The sequence below is a fragment of the Micropterus dolomieu genome, linkage group LG10, assembly GCF_021292245.1.
Source record: "Micropterus dolomieu isolate WLL.071019.BEF.003 ecotype Adirondacks linkage group LG10, ASM2129224v1, whole genome shotgun sequence".
NCBI classification, from domain to species: Eukaryota; Metazoa; Chordata; class Actinopteri; order Centrarchiformes; family Centrarchidae; genus Micropterus; species Micropterus dolomieu.
This window is the reverse complement of record NC_060159.1, coordinates 13,433,441-13,456,134: the sequence shown is the minus strand read 5'-3', so window position 1 is coordinate 13,456,134 and position 22,694 is coordinate 13,433,441. Positions and strand designations below refer to the sequence as shown.

General features: G+C 40.4%; 1 protein-coding gene across 1 annotated transcript; it reads right to left on the bottom strand.

The window, feature by feature from the left end:
* Positions 1-844: 844 nt before the first annotated feature.
* pinx1 (PIN2 (TERF1) interacting telomerase inhibitor 1) lies at positions 845-22,236 on the bottom strand. Its single transcript, XM_046060389.1, has 7 exons — positions 22,086-22,236; positions 21,240-21,349; positions 21,029-21,121; positions 20,228-20,318; positions 19,814-19,903; positions 14,896-14,978; positions 845-2,587 (listed from the first exon to the last, which is right to left on the bottom strand). The coding sequence occupies exons 1-7, from the start codon at positions 22,165-22,167 to the stop codon at positions 1,889-1,891; spliced, it is 1,248 nt and encodes a 415-aa protein (XP_045916345.1). The 5' UTR covers positions 22,168-22,236; the 3' UTR covers positions 845-1,888.
* Positions 22,237-22,694: the final 458 nt, after the last annotated feature.

The following is a 22,694-nucleotide window of genomic DNA, read 5'->3' as shown; positions in this document are numbered from 1 at the left end:
AAGAATGAATTCCAGTGAAGAGCACCAGCAGGCTAGTCTTAACCTTAATCACTTTCGTCCGTCATTATTTCTCTGTCTCACAGAGCCTGCTGTTACACATTTCAATGTCTACTTTTAAATTTAATTATTTTAAAAATAAAAGTGAGCACCTTCATTACATCAATGTCATCATATGACTGATTATTATAATCATAATATTATTTACTTTATTAGTCACTTTTTCTTAACATAAAACAAAAAATTAATAGCCACTTAAGTTGAATGACACATTTTTGGTTTGCAACAAGGTATCCTATATTTATAAAATGATACAGCTTCCCCTGTATCTTTAATTAATAATAATAAATTAGATTTATATAGCCCGTTTCAAATTACTCAGACACTTTACAGAGGGTAAGATTAAAGTAATTATCAAAGTAATTAACTGAAAATGACTCAACATTATATGAGGATATGGAGAGAGAAAATCGCCTGAGCTCCGGAGATGCTTACAGTGATAGTGGGGCTCTGAACCAATTGAAGTCGAGACTTTTTTCGCAACTTCTAATCCAAAAGAGTGACGAAGAAAGCTGCATTGTTTTGACGTGTAAGACTGGACATGTGGTTTCCTTTTTCCTCCTTTGTCTCATACCATCCACAGTCACTGCTGAACAAGACTGCCTTGTTAAAGAGTTCTGTCAAGTCAAAGAAAAGATTTCATAACCTCATGAATCACATTTGGAAGTGGAAAGGGTGACTGGTTATTCAGGGAACCTTTACAGCTGATCTTTACAAGGAAGTAAACCCATTTCTTCTCGCCACTCCTACATTTTATTAACCTATGAAGGAAAGAAAAACAATCAAACATGGCTATTTGGATTTATTCAAAAAGTGATCTGATCCTGTTAAAGCACCAACATTTGCCTGTTTTCTTACAGCTCATGAATGTGTCAGACAAAAGTTTTCCAGCAAAACATCACCAGAGTGCTTCCATTCAGATTTGTAAAGTCATATAACATCAAAAAGACTATTAATTTCTGAATGCTTCTGTTTTTACAAAGAAGAAAAAAATTAAGGGCTTAATTTCACAAGGAAATATCTATTGTCCAAAGAATTGGACAAAGATGGTCAACACTAACTGCTGGCAAAATAATAAAATCCACTATGAAATTCTACTTAAATAATTAGTAACGCTGATGCATATTAGATGGTAAGACACAAAAGTAGTAAAACACATATAGATATATTGTTTGCATAACAGAAAATAACCCATATGTCTTAAATGGTTTGGTAGTATTTTGGAATTTGGACCACTTTTATTCACATTTAGACACATGCCAGCTCTAATTATTTGTAAATTTGATGGACACAAAAGCTCATTTAAAAAAGTATGTCAACTTCTGATGTCTGTATTAATACATTTTACAGATTGTGGAGTAATATATAGAGAAACTGATCTACTAGATTAAAGGCATAGTTCAACATGTGCATATTTTCTTCTTTACTCAGAGTTGGATGAGTAGATTGATACCACTCTCACGTGGGGGGGTGGGGGGCACCACCTCTAAAGCTCACTAATTAACACGTGATGTCATGTTTGATTAAAAATAGGAGTATTACCCAAAATGTCAAACTTCCTTTAACTCGAGGTATGTTAACATCTGTTGCATCAATGCATCCCAGTGGCCAACAGTAGCGTCAAGGCTTTTAATGTGATCAAATGTCTAACCTCCCTTTTCTCCTCTGAACAGGTTATTAGATCTTATATATACATAAGACATTTGATTTGCTCATGAAGGCAATTACTCAATTCATGTGTGGCCCCCATGATCATGTTTATGGGAGTACCACGTCCCCTTGAAGGCTAAAGGACTGATGTGATTAGAGGCCCAATGATATTAACTCCACCCTATTCTTGATGTTTCTTTTTCTTTTTTTTGTCTTTCTTAGATTTCTTCCCAACCAGCTGCTCTTTCTCCTCTTTTACTACATCGTCCACCTGCTTTCGCTGTTTCTTCTTCTTTTTCTGACCAACCTCAGATTCAACATTTTGGTCCTCAGTTGGCCCATGTCCGTTTAGTAGCTCAGTTTCCTTATTGTGTTTTTTAACCTTCTTCTTGGACAGAGGCAGCTCCTTGCAGTTCTGGTCTACACCGGAGGTGGCGCTACAGCTCTCATTTGTAGCTCCTTCGTTTTCAACCACTTTCCTCTTTCTCGTCTTTTTCCCCGGACGCTCCAGCTGTTGGTCATCATCGTCCTCTATTAGAATGGGAGCGGTATCGTTCTCTTCTGCCACTTCCAGCTTATATGCAGACTTTTTGTTCTTCTTCTTTTTCTTTTTAGGCTCTTCTGAGTCATGGTTGCTGCTGCGGATGGGAGTGAGTTCTTTGGATGGACTTGATGTCTCACTGGCCTCTGCCTCCACTGAGGGTGCTGTACTATGGGCCTGTCCACGAGCCTTCTTCAACTGAGCCATTCGCTGTGCGAAATACTCCTGCATATTGAGAGTACTTTTCACAGTCTTGGTGATGGACTCTGTATCCAGCTCAGAAGTAGCAGGAGTAAAACCCTCCTGTGGCTCCTCCTGGGAATCACTGCTGTTGCTCTCCTAGACCAAAAACAAACAAAAAAAAAAAACAACAAAAACACATACACACACACACACACACACACACACACACGAGAAGACGGCGTTAGCATTTAATACAGCATTTAGAGATTCCACACAGAAATAGACGGCACACAATGGTGGACGGAGGAGCTTAAGTGATCGTCAATCATCATGCAGAGATTAACCAGGCAGATTTGGTGAGTGAAAAGAGGCCAAAATAGGATGCTACCAATGTAACAATAGGTGTTAAAAGGATCACCTTAAAATAAGCATTGCGGACCTAATCGTCACACATTTGACATTTATAATCATCTGCTTACAACACTATGTAGCACCACACATCCAGCTGTGCGTCCTTGCACACTCAGCTCCTTAACTGCCATCCCTCTGTGACGGCTCCTCACTAGTAAAGCTTTCTTGTGTGAAACAATTTTATGTGCGCCTGTTGAAAGTAGTTTGACCAGAATATAAGTGTTTGCAGTGAACAGGAGATTTTATGTTAGTACACACTACAGCACTGCTTTGACATCAAATATAAAGAATACAACTATCGGAAATCATTTCACATCGTTAAGGATTTATTCAAAATGATTCAATATCTTACAATTAAATGTGTGAAACAGCAGACAGACTGACCTAAAGCTGACTTTAGTATTCAACAGTCAGTTCTCAGAAATGCTTATACTAGGCTGAGTAAACGTTAATAAATGGTGAATTTAATTAGAAAATCAACACTCACCACAGTTCATGCCTTACATAGTCAGTACTTTTAGGGAGGCAATTGAATGGTAAACAGCTTTGCTGATTTAAGTCATTGTTTACCATTTACCGTTTCTCAAAGGATCACTTTGTTTAGCATTTTGCCTGTATTAGACAGTGAAGCTGTAGATACAGACAAAAAAAACGTAGAGAGCATTCAACAAAGATCCTCCGCTGGAACTGAACAAGGGAGATTACGGTCATATGAAACCTTAACCACTAAGCAACCAGCACACAACAGTTTTTAAAAAGTTTGCTGCGTCGTTAGGCCACCATCTCAAATATCTCTCAGGCAACTCTGGCGTGAATCCACAGCAGGTTTCTGGGGTTTTGCACATGTAACTTTGATTTCAAAATATGAGACTTCCCCCCCCCAAGACATTACATAATTGTGCAATGTTTGCGAAAGATGGCATAACAATTCAGGCAGGTCTTTGTTAATTGTTAACCTCCTCTGTGAGTGTATGCCAATAAGCAACATCAGATTCACAGATTCTTTTGTCAGAGAAGGACCCTTTCAAAGTGGAAGCAACCCAGAGAGCAGTGCTCATTCATTTGCTTTGGTTAAATGGTCCTGAATCTGAGGACATGAGTCACCAACTCATCTCTCCAATCTTTAGGCTGCATTATTAAGCAGGACGAACTTTATAACTCAGGTACAACAGGGTCTAGATTTTAACTCTACAGCATGAACAATTTGTCACCTCACCCCTGCGGCCCATTTGTCTTCATTTTCCTAATGGCCTACTCAATGCATAATGATTTGTCCAGAAGAATATAGAAGCTCCTCCTGAGAATCGCACTAAACAATACCGCCGCCCTGTGTATTACCTCCGAGATGCTGAAGCGGACGGCATTTTTCAAACCCTGCAGATTAGAGATGAACTGAAAACACCGTGTTGTGCTGAGTCACCTCATGCTTTGGCCTTTAAGCTTTTACGTTTAGATTACAGTACTCTGACCCTCAACGCTGAATGAGATAGACAAGCTAACTGATGGGTTAGTAAAACAATGTGGATGTAGATCCGAACAGGCCTTGTGGGAAGTTACTACATGTGCACTGGGCCTCCTCTGGGGTTTGAAGTATACTGTATCTATATATACACACACCAATCATTTCTTTTAGACTAGCCACTTCAAAGAAACCCAACAAGCTATTAGTCTAAACCCACTAAAAGGCTCTTCATAGTCAATATATATATCCATAAGGGAAATAACCATTGTTTTCACAACCTAATATATTGATTAATTTAGTAAGAAATGGTTGCTCCGCAAATACAGCCAAGCTTCAAATGTTCCTTTAGGCTTTAAATTCTGCATGTAAAATGGGGATTTGGGGAAGTATAACATACTTGATTACATAAGTTACTGCATATTCTGTTGACTTTATTACATCTAAAAAGGATGGATTTAGAAGCCATTCACACGGTCATGAAGCACATGATTGAGGGTAAATGACAAGGCAGGTGTTCAAACGGACTACAAAGCTTTCCACCACCTCAGACTAGAAAGAACCCTAACTTCTAACAAGGGGGGATAAGGCCCTTCGGCTGAGGTGCCATTAAACAAAACTTTCCCATTTCCCAGAGAAAATCTATACTCCCTGTTACTGCACAATGGCATCCTCTCTGCTTGGGAGAGTCGAGATGGGGCTTAAGAGCTGACAGCGCCAAACAACATGTAACTGGGATTTGGGAAGATGGCTGGGGGCCACTTTAGAACTGCCTGTGAAATTACTCTCAAGAGAGGGACAGGGTGAATGAGCGAGGGAAAAAGGAGAAGAGAGTGACTGAGAGAGAAACATCTCCTTCATCAAGGGAAGTGGCTGGAACTTGGTCTGTGGTTCTTCCTCACTGCCTGGGGATCTCCATTAGACCCTGATCCGACAGGAGGGGAAAGTGCTGTGCTGAGCACAGGCTGAACACACACACACACACACACGTACAGTATGGATATAAACCTACAGATCCCGTCAGCATTACTAGCAGCCCTGGAGATTTTTGTGTTGAAGACAACATGTTACTAAGAAACAACTCTGCAGTAATGTTTGAGATCTTGTTTCCCTATTTCCAGGTGTGTGTTATTTTCTCTGGCCTGTTAATATCAGTCACCATTTCTGTGCGAGTGCCATAGCATATAGTATACAGCAAGCCAAATGAGTAAAAATGAGAAAAGCAAGCATGAGACTACTCCCTCAGACTAGAATATATGTATCCTGATACAAGATTTATGATATAAAATTTTAACGAAGCAATAGTCACAAAATATAGTAAATCACAAAAGGCCATTTCTTGGATTATATAAAAATGTAAGCACTACAGTATCAATATTTTATCATGCCTAATTCCATTTCATTAAGAAAATTGTTTTTGTGTGTTGCATTAACACATAACGAAAAAATGAGAACGTTTCTGCTGCAGTGCTTTTCTTCAAGACCAGTGACATTTTCTTCTTTAAGAACATGAAAATGTTTTAATGCGTTTATTTTGTTTTATTATTATTTTATTGTTAATAGACAGTGACAGCACTTCCTGCAGGTGGCTCACAGTGAAAAGCCTCGCAGCGAAGAGAATTACTTTAGACTTTTAGTATAAGCAACTGCAGAAAGTCTTTAGTTACAATCAAGTGTAGTTTCATGAAGTTACATTTTTCAGCAGGGGTGTGCAGTCCATTTCTACATTTTCAGTTTGTTTTACTCATTGAACTGCTTTGGTGAAGCCCTGGCAACAAAAACCTTCATACAGTGCAGACTGAAGGTAAGTAAAAACTTTCTCGTGCAGATCCCTAAAATAGAAAAACAACTTTACTAAAATGTTTAACTAAAACCATATTTTGAAGAGCAAAGTTTAGTTCCCTATAGTAGGAAATGCACTTTAAAAGGGGCTTTGCTTTAAACACCTAAAGCTCAAGAAGGGACACAACCAATTTATAATTTAGAAAATCAGTTTACGTAATTGCTGGAACTACAGAAAAACGATTGAAAAAGGCAGTCCCAGGTTACAACACAGTGAGGTTGAGGAGTAGAGGGTTGGAGAACACACCTATAATCCAGCCATGTCTACTCCTCCTCCTCCGCCTCCTCCCGGACCCAGAACCCCAGGAAAAGGATGCGCTCAGTGCACTGTGTGCAGTTCTGAGATAAGGCTCCTTCAGCAGAGGAGCGGCCTGGCTGGCTATCGGGCCCTTCCTGCTCCGCACTCTCCCCTGGCGGGGGCTGGGGCTGGGGCTGGGCAGGGAACACAGGGAGGGCCCGCAGAGGGTCCCAGAGAAAAGGAGAGGGTGGGAAGACATTCAACAGGCCGCCTCCTTCAAGACACTCCAGTTCTATCTGTCCCTGCTAAGGTAGCCGATGGAAAGCCAACAGTGAGACATGTGCTGGGGTGCCAAGACACGGAGGCCAACATATTCAGGAGGAGAGTCAATCAAGCCAGCAGAGGGATGGTGGAAAAGGTTCGCTAGAGTGCATGTGAAACTTTGAACCAACAAGATCAGCAGAGAAATATATTGCATAAAGTACATTATATATACTTTATGTAATGAAAACCTTTACTGAGCAACCACATTTACTTTGTCTTTATTTCAGAAGAGAGAATAAAATTCCAAAATCAATAGTTTCAGGGATGTCCTAATTAAGTTTTGTGATCCCAGTCCAAGGCCTTTTCTAATACCAGTGCAATCCAATTATTTTAATCTCCCCCCACATTATTCAGCTTCAGAGTGTACAATTAAGTACTTGAGTACACAAAAGTAAGCCTCCCTAAATAGTGAATCAGTAAAACAATTAAGGTTTTTGTGACAGTCAAATGGTTCTTTCCTTTAGTATTTTTATGGTATGAATGTTTATCTGTAGAGTGCAAGTATGGATCTGTTACAGTTTGGACCGGATCTGAACCTGCAAAATGTTCCTGAAACATAGCTAAGCATTAAACTGTTGACTCTCGCAGTCAGTGTGGATTTCATTAAATGACACTGATGGCTGCGGTTCATTTGTTTGTAATTCTGCAACTCAATCACTTGCAATGCTGAGCATCAACAAACTGTTCCAATGTTTAACAGAGTGCAATGGAGCATTTCCCGGGGCGCAATGGGCCTTAACAAAGCACGGTAAATAGTCTATGTGGTCCATTAACGGCCTGGATCGGTCCATCTCCCGATCCTGCGGATTGGCACAGCACATTCGTACCATCTGTAGTTGTCATACTGAAGGCTATTATGTGGAAACCATATGGCTCGACATCAAACTTTTGTTGTTTACAACTGTTGAAATGTGAGGATGAATTCTTTGCTCCGATTCTGGCAGACTGATAAAACCGATACAACCATGTAGTTGCTTACAAAATGGGTATAAACTGGGACACCTAACTCTGTCTGCAGTAGTGGGAGTTTATTTATGCATTTATTAAAATTTCTTGTTAAAACCTGGCTAATACCACAACCAGAGGGTTCTTTCTTGTTGACATTTTCAATTGGCCATTTCACGGTAGCTCCGAAACAAATAGTAATGAGGTCAGCCTTCCCACGCACTACTAGCCCCCTTCAAGTCCTTCAAGGTGTGGGTATGAGTTAAAAATAACAGAGAAGTCATGAAAAATGGTGTCTGGTTATATTGTGCATCAGTCATGACAAATCTAAACTTCATGCAATAGTGTAGAACTGGATGGGACTCAATTGTAAGGTTGGGAGGTTTACCCGTTTTAGATTTACTGAGAGTTATTAAACCAGGTAAATATCAACACTTATGTCGTACCAATCAGCAGTTCAGACGTATAAAGTCACCTTCTGGCTCGCATCTTAATTAGCATTCGACAAAGCTGCAGTTGCGCTTTCTTTCTTAAAAAAAATAAAAATGACCTTTTGCATTACTTGCTGTTTTTTTCAATAATTTCTAGCCAATATTGGTTGGGTCTGTAATTGCATGAGTGTGCCCTCATTGTCCTGCCACAATAATAAATTTGGCGATAGTCAGGGTCTATGGATCAGGCCCTGATTAGCCAGCTGTCTCTCCCTGATGAGCACACAAGTCCAGTAGCCCATCCTTCATGAGCCTGACGTGGGTGGACAGAAAAACAGGTGGATACCTTATTCCCTGGTAAATAAGCAAACCCTTCGGTTGACTATAAATATTTTTTAAGTAATGTCACTGCCTCAAAAGTGATACAAATATTTTCTTTGTCCTCCACAGAAATAATATTTCACACATACAAAGAAACAACGTTAAAAACCGTAAAATCATGCACTGCAAGTTCATTAAATACCACACATGGAAGCTTCCACAAAGCAATGGTTTTGCTAAAGGCATACTTTCTGTGTGTAGTTAAGACAAAATACAAAAAAATGGGTTTTGAAAAATTGCACTTTGTGCGAGAACGTTTATCATAAGTAACAAATGAAGACAACATTATGCATGCAGCATGACTGCCCTGTTCTTGTTCAACATTGCAAACGCTTGCTGACAATGCCCCCCCCTCAAGAGCATAGGGTTCTCCCCACCACAGCCCCAGAAAGGGAAGATGCAGTGATTATTTTCCCCAGTTGTGATTTATTAGATTAAAGAGTCAGTGATTAAACGGTACTCTGTGGCTGTAAACAGCCGAGAGGGCTGGAAATCTTTGGGCGGTTAGCTTCACCAGGCGGTAATTACCCTTACCCCATGTATTCTAGCTTAGGACCGTAACTAAGAGACAGACGCCCTCTTTTTCTTTTTTGTCCTGCGCTAATCTGTAAGTGTCAGCGAGCTGGCATGGCCAGGAGGGAGCAGTCCACAGAACTGCCAGGGAGGTAGGTGGTGCGTGTGTGTGTGTGTCTTTGCGGGGGTGGGTGTTACTTGGCGGGTCTTGATATTTTCAGCGGTAGAAGCCAAACGGCCTGTCAACAAACATGCTCAAGACAGGAGAGCTTTTGCTTGAGGCAATTAGATGTTATCTGAGAATGAATTAGAACTCCTCAGCTTCACAATAAGCCCGGCGCCCTGCATGAGTGCAGTGGCCCTTTCAAAGTGCAGCAACCACACACTGCGACAACGCACATTTACATCGGCATCTCCTTTCAACAGATCAATGCTGCAAGTAGAAGGACAACTGAGCCGAAAAGAAATTGTCTACTTTAGTGGCATATTTAACGCAGTGGAACTCTACAGGAACTAAAGAATAATCCTATAAGTGTACTAAGAGTGCAAGCAGTAAAGTGAAGAATATAAGTTAACAATAAAACAGCTTGATCTAAACAAGTGCTTAAATATTAACAGAACTAGCCATATGCAAAGTTATCCAAGTCAGTCTTTATTCATTAATGTACTAATGATGGAAGTCAACATGTAGAAAAATGGAAGACATATAGTAAAGCTGTTTACAGTCTGCTTTCTTGCATGGAGTCAAGCTGAAATAAAACACCTTAGTCACTGATTATAGTTACTAATGTTGATGGAACAACTCGTGCCTTATCTAAAACAAACCAGCCCTGTTACTATGAATTGGGAAACACATTTGAAATAACAATTCAACTTCACGGGCCTCAGTAGCAACCTGTGAAACCCAAACTAGAGTTGCAGACAATTTCTATACTGAAAAGACATTTTGCATCTGCGCTCTCAGCAAAGTTTCACTGCTCAACTCCACCCATCGGCTCCCTGGCGCCTTGCCGACGCATCTGCCAAACGCTCGAGCCGAGCCCCCAGCCCGTTCCACCCCTGTCCCATATTCTTTAAGATGGTGGTATCGGGGGAGCCCCCGCTGACGTGCGATCCTTCATGTGGACGACGCGTGGGCAGGAAAACCTTGCAACAGGTGCCACCCGATGAGGCTTGATCCTCGGCCCTTTGTGCCTGAGCGGGAGTGGGAGTGGGAGAGGCCGCAGGGGTCATGCTGACCCGAGAGCAGGGTGCGCCATACCGACCGTCTGACTGGAGGGTTCAGACATCAAAACAAGCCTTGTACCAAATTACACTCAACCATTTTTCTTCCCTGATATTTTTAAAGGAGTACAGAACTAATGAACAAGTTGATATTGTAACAGATTGATGCTTCTAACAGTGAAATCACTGTAAAACTTCAAAAATGATGTTATTTTTTATTGTGCTGATTAAGAGGCTGAATCAGTTAACTGAATATTCAATTCAGTGATTGCATTTATCAAATGTAAAATGATGAGACTAAATGAAAAAACAATATATATATTGAAGTCTAATTTTATTCTAACATTTATAACAATGATAAAGTATGAATGTCAGTATCAAAAGCATGGCCACGCTGCAGTCATGATATAAACTATTAAAATATATATATTTTAAATGTAGCTTTAAAAGTAAGAAAACTAAACAAGAAGCAATAAAATAGATTTGTCTTTTTCACTCACCCCCCCTCCAAAAAAATAGAAATGTGGAAGATAATGTAGGTGGAAAAAATAAAACCACAGCTTGTTTCCACCTTTCATCTGAGCTGGCAGCTTTAAAAAATGACTAACTTTTGTTGATGTATGAATCGGCGGGGAGTCTATTTATCAGCAGGCCCTCTGCGGTCGCCCGCTTGGGTCCCTCAAGTCACAAGCCGCGTCGCTCCCCTTTGACTGATTAATTAGCCAATCAGAGGACATTTTTCACTGGGCGGCAGAATGGTTTATTTCAGCTAATGCCGGGCTTTCGAGCAGAGGCCCGTTGGAGCCTCGTCGGCTCTTTCGGCCTGCCTGAGTGGCCGGGCAGAGGGGCAAGGGAGATAAATCAAGCCGGGCTGGCCCTCCATGTGGCTCCCCTAACTAAACCCCCTGAGGAGGGCACCGTGGTGGAGAAGGAGGGGGAAGTAGAGGGGGATGCTAGGACGGCCAGGGGCACTGCTCGCCCGCCGATAAGCACAGGGAGCGCAGGGCTGCCAAAGTGCCTTCATTTAGAAGTGGCCGGGGCTTTTTGATATCTCGGCAGAGAGAGCCTGTCGTTTGTCATGCCGTGAGTAATTGTGTTGAGGTGCACAAGAGGAGGCAGGAGATGGAGGGGGCTCGCGAGCGTGGGATGGGTGATGGATAACAGAGAGCCATGTAGATGGACAGGTGCTCCACCACAACTTGATAACCCTAACAGGTCAGGGAGTGTAAATAATGGTTTTAAGCATACATTTTTAGGTGGCTACACGGTAAGGTGAAATGCAGGTCATCAATTTATCCTATACTTAACAGTTTGTATTTTAAGTGTAACGAACGTTTAATTCAGGCACGTACCGTCAGTGGCCACTTTATTAGGTACGGCTGCAAAATCTTTAGCAATTTCATATACGCCACTGCCAAGTTTTTAATGTTAAAGGATAATGTTTAATGTTAATGTAAAGTTTTATTTAGCTGTTGTGTTGTACTGGGATGCAATATGTTTATATGAAGTGTTTCTAATTTGTCCTGCCTATTTTCATACATGACATATTGAAAATGCTTCTTAATATAAAGCAGTCCAGTACTATGACCTCAGTGCTAAAACATAAGTGAATTGACACACTAAATGACAGTATGAAAAAAACTAAACTAAAAGAATAGCAGACTTTATGGAGAAAAGTTGCATGGGATTGGTTTATGTGTTCTGATTAAAAAGATAAGTTTGATATTAGCGCTTAATATCCCTGAGGTGTCACACATCCCGAAGAAGGAAGGAGTTGATATGCGCTTGTTATGATTTTAATGCTTTAGTTCTCAATACTCCATCTTCTTTTTTGGGCCTGGGTATTAAACCTCAAAACATTTTGAATATTGTCTAAAATCTGTCTTCAGCACTGATGAATAAAAAGTGTCACATCTAAAGTTGACATTGGCATGCTGGCTTATTAATTATTAAATTATTTGACCAGATATCTGATGATTGAAATCAATAACTGAGTGTTCAGACCTGGACTTTATGGTCTTAAAGTCCCCCCCCCCATGCCTTCAAGTGCAATTGTGGCTGTTTAAAGAATATCAAAAGCACTCCTACTTCATTTTAGTTCCAACTTAAAATTATGTTTTATAGAAAATACATACATTAAAATGTGAAATGTTTAAAAATTTGGATGTCATCTAAAAACACACCTCTGTTCATGGGACAGGGTGTAACAACGAACCATAATTTAAACAACAGCAGTTCAGCTGAAACTGTTTACAACCAATTAATATGAAGGGGTTAATAATCTGTCTCATGCGCTCATGTGGTCTTTTGAACACATCCAGTGCTGCTTTTGATGAACAGAGGCATGTGGGACAGCCGAGTGTGTGTGTCCGCCTGTATGGTTTCAGGGAGCGTTGTGAGCAGCGATAAGAGGCGAGCAGGAAGCACATCACTGCGGGAGGAAGGAAAACCCCAGCAGTGGGGGACTGGTGGAAGGGAGGCTGGAGACACAGCAGTGGGCGGTGGGTGAAGTGCTGGAAGATTCATGAGCGGGAAGGAGGGCAGTTCTGGAGGAGCCGATCCAGATTTGGTTGAGTCTCCCAGCCTCACCTTGTCAGGATTCAGATATGGGATAATGCGACTGGTGGCTGCATGTGCAAACTTGTGCAAATCACCTCCACCGCTGAACCAAAGCTCCTAATATCACTGCTTTGGAATACAACTCTTTGGGGTTTTGAGATTATTGCCTGTCTGTATATTGTAGAGCGCATTTTGTGCTGTAACAGTCCTGTAAGCACTGATCAGGGTGCACCGAGGGCCACGGACACACTCACAGGAGATCCCGCACAATGCCCAGAGCTTGATTGGTCCATCACCCTCTTTACCTCTTCTCAGCAACCTCAGATGTTACTGGGCTTCAACACAAGGCCTCGTGGGAAGCCATTGTAATTGTGTTCAGTGTTTGCGATATGGTCAATGGTGTCCCTCCTGGCTGAAAAATAGCAACCCATAACCAAACGATTAGGGAGAAAATGACGGTGTGTATGGCTTGCATTTCCAATGTTAATCAGCTAGGGAGCAGCAGCCATTGTGATGCTATGGCTCAGTACCTGCAGGGGAATAGAGGATGTTTTTCTCCTGCAATTTATGGATTTTAAGATGCCAATTTCTTCAAGCTAAATGCTTGAGATAAACGGAGGAAGCCAGCAAGAGGCTTTTCTATGTCCAAATACTACATTAGTCATTGTCCTTCTGGCTCTGTATGGGGTCAGCAGAACTTGTGACACCAAAAATACCAGTTTATAAAATAAAGATTTATTAATTCATAATAAAATACATGGACGTTCTGCATCTGCTCGTGTCACTTCTTTAATCCGACAGTTAAAATACACAAGTCTTTTAGCATCCAAAACATCTAATATCTAAAAATGTTATTACAAATCACACTGGTGGGATTATTGTGATTTTAATCATGCAATACTTATTTGACCCAATGATTTTATTTGTCAGTATTTTCAACTAAGTGAGGAAGATAATGGGTGACTTAATTATAGTCCTTTTAAAAATAATTTAAAAAAAATTTAAACAACATTTGGTGCACACCAAATAATAACCAATAATAACTCAAGGGCTGTTTTTTTCATTCCTCTAATTAAATAGACCAAAAAAATGGAAGCGACCAAACACAGGTTAATTTAATAATAAGTAGGGCTTTGATTTGATTAGCAAGCCAAATGAACTTACTGGGCCTGAAATGCTACTTGCATCTGTCTGAGCCTTTAAGCTACGTTTCTAAAGCATGAGAGCCAGCATAACGCCAAATGGCAAAGTGACGTTTGAAGTGACCAACCATCAATGCCAAGAGCAAAAAGAGAACTTTTTTTGCAAGCGTCATCATTTCCAATTTCTGCACACCTCACCCGGATTTTGAATTGCCTTTAATAATGCCTGCTGGCATTCTAACTACCTGATGTGAGCGCTCCAAGACAGAAGACGAGAAGAGAGAGGAAGTGCAAAGAGAGGAGTAGGGGCTAAGAGTGCAAATCCTTTAACTGGATTTAGGTGCTCTTGCCGCCATCAGTGGCCTTTTGGCGGTGTTAAAGCTGCATGCTGTGACATGGCTAATCTAAGGCCACAGGCTGCTCAGGAGCTGGGCCCTGTAGAAGCAGAAGGATCACATGATACTGCAGCGAGTGATGGAGGCATCAGCAGCAGTAGTCATCCTTAATTACCAAAACAGAGGCAGATAAGCTAAAGCCACCTGGCCAGAGGTACGCCACCTCATCCCCCCAGGGCACGCTTGACATTGACTGGGCTGAGGAAGATCACAGACCTGCCCTCCCAGTTTGGAAAACTACTGTTTCACTGCAAAAAGAGTCATGTACACCTGGAATATTCTCTACAGACTGGATATACTGCATTTTGACATGATAAAACTGACTGACTGGAACTAATGTAGTTTAATCATATATTATGTGTTACTCATGATAATAAAGCCTTACAGACGGGTGCATCTGATCATAAACTCTGTGACTGTGAAAGACCCCAAAAATCCATCACACTTCACTTGAACGCACAACAGAACTAAGGAACTAAGCTTTTTTAAATTTTAGTTTTTTTAATCAGTTGAAATTGCTGCCTTACCTTTAAGGCAAGACAGATTCCTCCCCCCCCCCCACACACAATTGTGGATCATAATTATCTACATATCTCTTACCTGCTCTTGGTCGTTCGCAGATCTTCCTCTCTTCCCAAATATACAGTTAAGGTCTGTTTCAGTACGGGAGGACAGATCCTTCCCTAAAAAAACAAACAAACAAACAAACAAACAAACAAACAAAAAAAAAAATCACACAGCAAGTTAAAACTCACTATAAGACTAAGTATGTTTTCTGGGATCATTATTCTGGCGCATAGAAACAAAGCTAATTTAAACAGGATAAAATGAAACAGAAATTGCCAATCACAAAAAATGATGATGGCATATACTAGCACATTTTTACCTTTACCAAAAAGTGAACAAAAACTACCACATTTTCCCTAACACACACCGTCCCACACCAAAAAAAATATCTCAACAAAAAATCTTAAGGAAAACTGTTTTACTAAGGCAACCTGTAATGTTTACAGTTACAGCAGGAGTGTGCGTGTGCGTGTGTGCGCGTGTGTGTAGAAGGTAAGGGGAGGTGGTCTCTTGAGTAAAGAAAGGGGAGGTTTGCGTGGTTTGCTTCTTGCTCCAGGGATAAAACAGCAAAGAAAAATAAACCGACGACAACGTCTGCCACCCCAGGCCTCCGGATTCCCATTTTCAAGGTGGGCCTCAAAGACTCCTGAAGCACACAGTCGTCTGTCTCAAGCCCGGGTCCTGTTCGTACAGCTGCATCCTCTTCCTTCAGCGGGGCTCTGATAACATTTGGTTATTTATTGCTTTTAAAACTCTATCTTCCCTACTCTTGGCTTTGAAAGTCACTGCACATGCAGGTCTAAGATGTAACCAAGAAAGAATGTTGAAAACTAAAAGAAATGCAGGGGGGCTGTGGTGTTCGTCATCTAGTGAACTTGGGTCAAATGTAAAATTATGCCCAATCTGACCTTTCTGCTGTTTGGATGAGGAAGTATCCGTCAAAAATTCTCAGGCTTTTCATGTGAAAGTGCAAATAACTGTGTTCTGATAAAAAATAACTTAACCCTAATTTTCCCTAAAACATTCAAACGGTGGCTGAAGTGCAATGGAAAGTGTTAGTGAACACATGCTGGTTACAATGGATGGTTGACGTGGCAACAACTGTCAGTACAGATAACTAGTCAGACCAGACTGGCAAATCACTGAGGCTCCACAGAGAAATACACAAATCTGACAAATTACTAAATAAGCAAAATAAGACTGATGGTGTCCAGTCATATCAATGTCACTGGTATGAAACATGGATAAGGAGGGAGATGTGCTGTTTCTAAATGAACATATGAACACCACAACTTGGTATCTGTGGCTCTCTGCTCTTTAGCTTAATAATATACTGTAGTTTACATGGTCTGTCATGTTTTCTCAAAATCCTTAAATTTACAAACACTTACTAGCTAAAATGCAAAAACAACTGTTTTGCTAAAACCCCAAAGGCGATAAAGCCAGCCTCACAGAGCAACGGAGGGAGAGCTGTAGTTAAATTCTGCATCAACCACCCTTGCTGCCGTGACAGGTGATAGATGGAGGCAGCAATTAAAACTGGGTTACTGGTTTATGCTGTGGGCCCCGCACCTAAGCAGCGGAGATTTTGGTGCTTTTCCCCACAAACAAAGGCCATCAATCCTCAGTGCTGGTAGTGAGGGAACCGGCCTGAACAGGATATCAATAAAATTAAAAAATAAAAAGAAGCAGGAGTGTAAGGAGGCGGCCTGCACGGAGATGGAGATGTTTGGAAGGTTCTCAGATGCTGCGGTGGCCACATTTTTGCAATTGTATAGATTTAATGTCAAGGGCAATCAATAAATTACTAGACAAGACTAGTATTTTAGTTTACTAACCGGTTCTAGACTAAGCAAATAATATTCTTTTAAAGTCTCTTACAATATTTTTATCTGACTGGATATGAAATCAGGTATTTAATGTTAGATTCAATGGTTGACCTTCACCTGCTCTCAGAAGATCTCTGCACATCCAGAGCTATGCGGAGTAGTATTTGATTTTGTCAACCTCCCATGTAACAGGCTTAGCAACACTAAATCTATTACTAAGCCTTAACTTGGCAACAGCTTCACAGGGAGGGGAGCCGACATCAAGAGCAGTCAGTGGAAGCATGCAAACAGGCGTGGCAGGTCAAATGTTACCAGGTACCTCTTTGGTTGTTCATGCTGATCCGGATCGCAAGCTGGACACAGTAGGGTAAAGTCAACAGAAAAAATAACAAATAATTCAAGTAAGACTTCCTGTAGCTGTCGCCTACCACTGCGAGAGGACCACCGATATTTCTGACATTTAAACATCTTCAACATCAAAACCGAAAGTTCCACAGTCAAAGTTCACTGAAGGTTTATGCCTGTCAGACCACTTAAGGCAGGCGGAGCACTCAACTCTCAAGTTGCCAAATATGTCATTTAAGGACAAACAAGTAGTGCCAGCGTGCCTTCTGTTGCATGACAACGGTTGCATCTCTTTTAGAAGAAACAGGTTAAAGAGGTGTTATGTTACCAAAGACAGTTGAAATGACGTGTACTGCCTACCGAGTCCCAAGCTGGCATACAAAGTGTCCTTGGGCAACATACTAAACTCTTGAGCAAGATATTATTTACGGCCCTTTTCAAGGAGTTAATGAGGCTGTTTGGGGGACAGTTAGTGCCTTTTCGAAACCCTCGCCACTTCCACTCCGACATGGAGTGAACTCTGGTCGGAGTCACCCTCACAGCCAAATCGAGCTCCCTAATCCGCGTAGTGTATAAATACAGCGGTCAACTTTCGGACGAAATACCCTCTCCCCAGCGTAAATAGGATCTGACGTTACCACTGCAACGTGGATCAAATAAACAGTTGCAGGCTATTAAGATTCCGGATTGATGTTGATGAAAAGTGTATTTTTTACAATAATGAAACTGAAAGCATTTGTCACTTATTTTTTGTATGTCCAGGAACCAAATTCTTTTGGTTATATTTCAAATATTATACTAGGACTTTAGATATTTACGAAAAAAGAAATATTATATTCTTTTATGAAAAGATTGATATTCATTGTAAAAGAAAAGCCTATTTGAACCTCTTATTTAAAAAAAGATTAGGCCTACATTCACACATACATTTCAAAAGAAATCAAACATTACATTGAAGCATTATATAGTCTGAAGAATTTAAACAGCTAAAATGTATAAAGAATTCACTATTTTTCTTTGTTGCTTGTTACCTGATCCCCCTGTGTATCTTGTTGTGCCATGTTCTATTATTCTCATTTAACGTTGGTTATTTAGTTTTGGATGAAGATTTTCGTATTAATATGATTCAATGAAAACAACAGTTGTACTGTCTATCAGAAAAGAGCATTTTTTATTAAACACAATGCAGCCTAACTTCTCAAATTGAAAGAAAGGTCCCCCATCGTGCAGCAAAGGGTGTTAGTTCGTTTCGGATGGCACTCAATGTGGCGGACCCTCCGCATGAATGCGCAAACTGAGGCGAAGTAGGTAGGGATAGGGTGTAGCAAGCAGTTTCGGAAAGGCCCTTAGTGACATTTAGCATGGATGCATTCATGACCAAAGCAGCAAACAGATTCTCACAGACTCACAACATAGGACACCAACTAAGGCAAAAGTTCCTCTGAACTTGAGCACAAATTCACTGTTATACCGAGTTATATGACTTCAATAAAGTATGCATAGAGACTGAGGGCAGGAAAGCAGAGCATCCGGAAAAACAAGAGTCATCATCACACCCCTAATGTCCGTGCTTCATGTCTTAAGTGTGCATCTGACCCATCAGGGACAAGGTCTTTTTCTGGCTCCTGCCACAGTAAAATCACAAAAACAGGGGGAGGGGGTCTGAGGGACAAGACCGAGGCCACGTTTTTTTGTTTTTTTTTATCTGGCAGGGTCATCTAATGGGTCGCAAAGCCTCTGGGAGGTGTTTTTTTTTTTGGGGGGGGGGGGGGGGGGGGGGAGCAAATGGACATGCCAGATGCCCCAAACAGGAAACAGGAAGTTGCTATTGAATGACGTAAAATATAAAAGGCTCTTCCAGGTGAGGCAAAAGTTGAGATATTTTGTTTTCCCATGTATGCTGACCAGATGAGCTACATTTGAACCCAATCACAAAAGAGATTAATTACTTTAAAACATGGTAGTATTTGATGAGCTCGCACTACTGTCTTACAAAAGGACTTGCAGAATTATTGTAATAAAACGGTATGAACTAATATCAGCTAGGTATTGCAAGTGTAGTCCAACACAAAACACCATTACTAATGTAAACCCTGACAATCTTATTAAAAAATTGTGCCTGTAATCACTCAACTATGCCCCACGCTCAAGTAAAGCGACTCAGCAATAAAACATGGTCTAGAGGTTATTCTTTTGTAACCACTGGTCCTGAACACTAAAGTCCTCCTCATGCCTATCAGTGTACTGGCCTTGACCAGCAAATCTTCACTTCCTGACGTGTAAAGGAGTAATGAAAGTAGAAGGAAGAGTTATTAATAACCTCCCCTAGCACTGACCGGGCAACTGACCCAGCACAGGCTGACAGAGCTCTGATCAGCATCTGTGGTCTGAGCCAAGTGCACAAGGCTCAACCAGGGGTAAAAGGAGGCTTTCTGTGTGTGTGTGTGGACTGTGTGAGAGGTGGAAAACAAAAAAAGCAGAGGCTCGCTCTTGAGTTGTTGCTTGCAAAAACAAACAAATAATAGGTGCTGAGCTTAAATCAGTGCACGGTTGCTGTGAAACAATTTTATTTAAAAAAGGCAGATACATTTTCAGGGGATAATTTTTACTATGTACTGTATTAGGGTGAGTTTGAAATGCTACTACAGAAACAGCTTTGCATGGTATCAATGTAATGACTTCTGGAAATGAGATAAGAAGTGCACAATTAGCACCTTTATGAACCATGTTTATCCCTCTGCTGTAAAGATCTGTCGGCTGCCAAAAGATAAACCCACCTTTTGTGAACTTCATGTAATGGACCCTCTTTCTGGATGTCTTGGACTTCTCCTCCAAGCTGAATCCTTTCTGCTCCTCTGGTGGAGCTTCTATAGAGAATAAAGATGATATAAAAAAAAGACAAATAGTTACAAATTAGATGGAAAGATGTTCAGTATAATTGCACCTCTTTACCAACTCGATTTAACATATGTTAAACTGCTTCCCAGTGATAGTAAAGATGTTTATTGTATGACAGTGCTGTATCCATGTTTTCTCTCCTAAATGTTGAAGTGCAGCTCCCCCTACTGTTTTGAACAGTACCACTCCAACCACCCCAAGAAGTCGACCACTATAAATAATTTCTCACCCAGTTTGTAAACAGTATATTACACAAGACAGACTGCACATCTATTGCTGCCGTATGTACATACCAGTGCTGGGTTGTTGGTTGTTTTGACCATGGCAGTTGTTCAGCTGAGCAAGAAGCTCATTGAAATCATCCTGGTGGGCGATCCAGTTATCCTGCGAACACAGCAGATCTTAACACAACAGAACCCCAAAGAACTCTGTTTGACAATAATTATTGTTTCAGAAGATTTCAAAAGTAATGTGGGACATAAATATAATTTTGTACACTTAGTTTCTAGTTTATTATTATTATGTAACCTAGCTAAGATGAACGTAGTCGATTACAACAGTTCTGCCATGGGCCTCCCTTAGATAAGGAACACTGAGCTGTGAATGTGTCAGCTGTGCATGGCTCATAATTTGTGGTTAAAATGTGTGCAATCAACTTAAAGCAGAATTAAAACTTTTTGAAATTAGGTTACTTGTAAACATTAATAATAATTAACTTGAACTGTGGCATCAGTCCTTACAAAAATTACTGTAATACTAGTGTATTACTTTGGCGCACTGAAATGAGTATTATGGTCTTAGTATTTGTATTGCATCACATAAAATTCACTGTTCACACTGATCTACAAATAACCTTGTGAGTAATGCTGATTACATGGGTTTTTTTGTTGTTTTTTTTTACACTTGTTAAAGCACTTTGTAACTTGTTTTTGAAAAGTGCTCTACAAATAAGGATTATTATTATTATTATTACATTCTTTCTTGGTTCTCCTGGAATATCACCTTCAAAAATAGACTTATTTGTATTTAGTAGTGTGTCAGGATTAACAGAAATACTGAAAACAGAATTACATTCAAATGTTAAATGTGCTCACCTCATAGCTGGCACTGGTTCCAAGACCATAGTTGTTGTTTTTAACTTTTACTTTGATATGGTCAGTGGAGCCTTGCTCACTTCTGCCCAGGCCCTTTACAGAAAAAGAGAAGACATAACAAGTGACAGACAAGTTCACCAACTACCAGCCTCTAAAGAAATAACCACTGTTGGCCCTGCCTGAAACAGTAGAGATCCATCTTAGCACTCACCTTGCCTTTGGACCAGCCCATTCGCTCCAGCATCTTCTGGCCAAACTTGGAGTCATCTTTACTCCAGGCGCTGTTCCTGGGGTCAACAGACCACTTCTGTTTCCTCCGGGCTGGATACAGAGCAGCAACATCATTACAGTCATCCAGCACAATGTAATAGTTTACTCTAAAACCACTGTTAACACACAGATAGATATCAGATTCAGCCCCATCACGCCGCTGGTACGCTGTGATGCCGTTTCGCGTCTTGTTCATTTAAATATACACATTTCAAACCCACATACTGTTTGTACTTTATCAAATAAATCAGGTTTCTAATACATCCAATACGTAGAACCAGGCTCCCCATTTACTCGATAACCAACCAACAAAATAATCAGGACAACGGGACAATGGCGTGTCATGTGCATGTCAACACAGCAACAGCCAGCTGTCAACATTACGGGAATCAGAGCAGTAGCGATGCTTTTCACTACAATTACCGACAATGAGCTGAGAGAACCTTGTCACGGCTTACAAATTTACAAAAAAGACAGACTGCAGTTAAATAAAACAAGTTCGGCCATTAAGGACAATACATTTCGCTAAATATGAGCTGGGACAATTACACGCAGTTATTACAAGAGAAAACCGAAACACGTGTTACAGACTGGTGTAGTTCATGCTAATGCTAATGTTAGCTATACGAATTGTTGAACAAGTACGAAATACTGAATGTTTCCGGAAGAAAGTCTTTTGGCAGTTGGTAGCGGTGATTTTTTGCGAACATAAAACATATAAATGCATATTGTTACATTGAAAGAAGCTAGGAAATAACCATTAAAACTCTTGACTAAATGTACTTACGCTCAGCAAGCATGGACATCCTGTGGTCCTTAAACAGCTTGACGAAGATCGAGTAGGGTTCCCAGAAAGTGCCTGAATACATTATGTGAACACGCTAGTTGTTTGTCGTAAACACATGCTTGTAAAATATATATATATAAATATAAAAATCTCATGTGTCGTATTCTATACGGATTAAAGCATATTAACTTTCTGCATCATTTTAACTATTGATATTATCGTTATTTTTATTGTATAACTGCAAATGATTCTCTTCGCCAACAGAGAGCGCCACCGCCATGCAGAATAAAACCACAGTCTATGCATAAAACAAACGCGTGTAGGATCACGCAGGTTCAATGAACCCAAGACTGCAGCCCGACTGATACTGGATCTCTTAGTTGATACTAATATATCAGTGTAAAGAAAGTATGGCTAGTACCAAGAATATTAGGAATATTTTTTATTTATTTTTTTTATACACATAATTTTACAAATGAATGAATATATAAACACAAATACCACTATATATATATATATTTTATTCTTGAGACAAGAAAAAGTATTTTTAAAATATAGACTAAAAGAAATTTATTTACTGCAATAAAGTATAATACTGTATCTCACGAA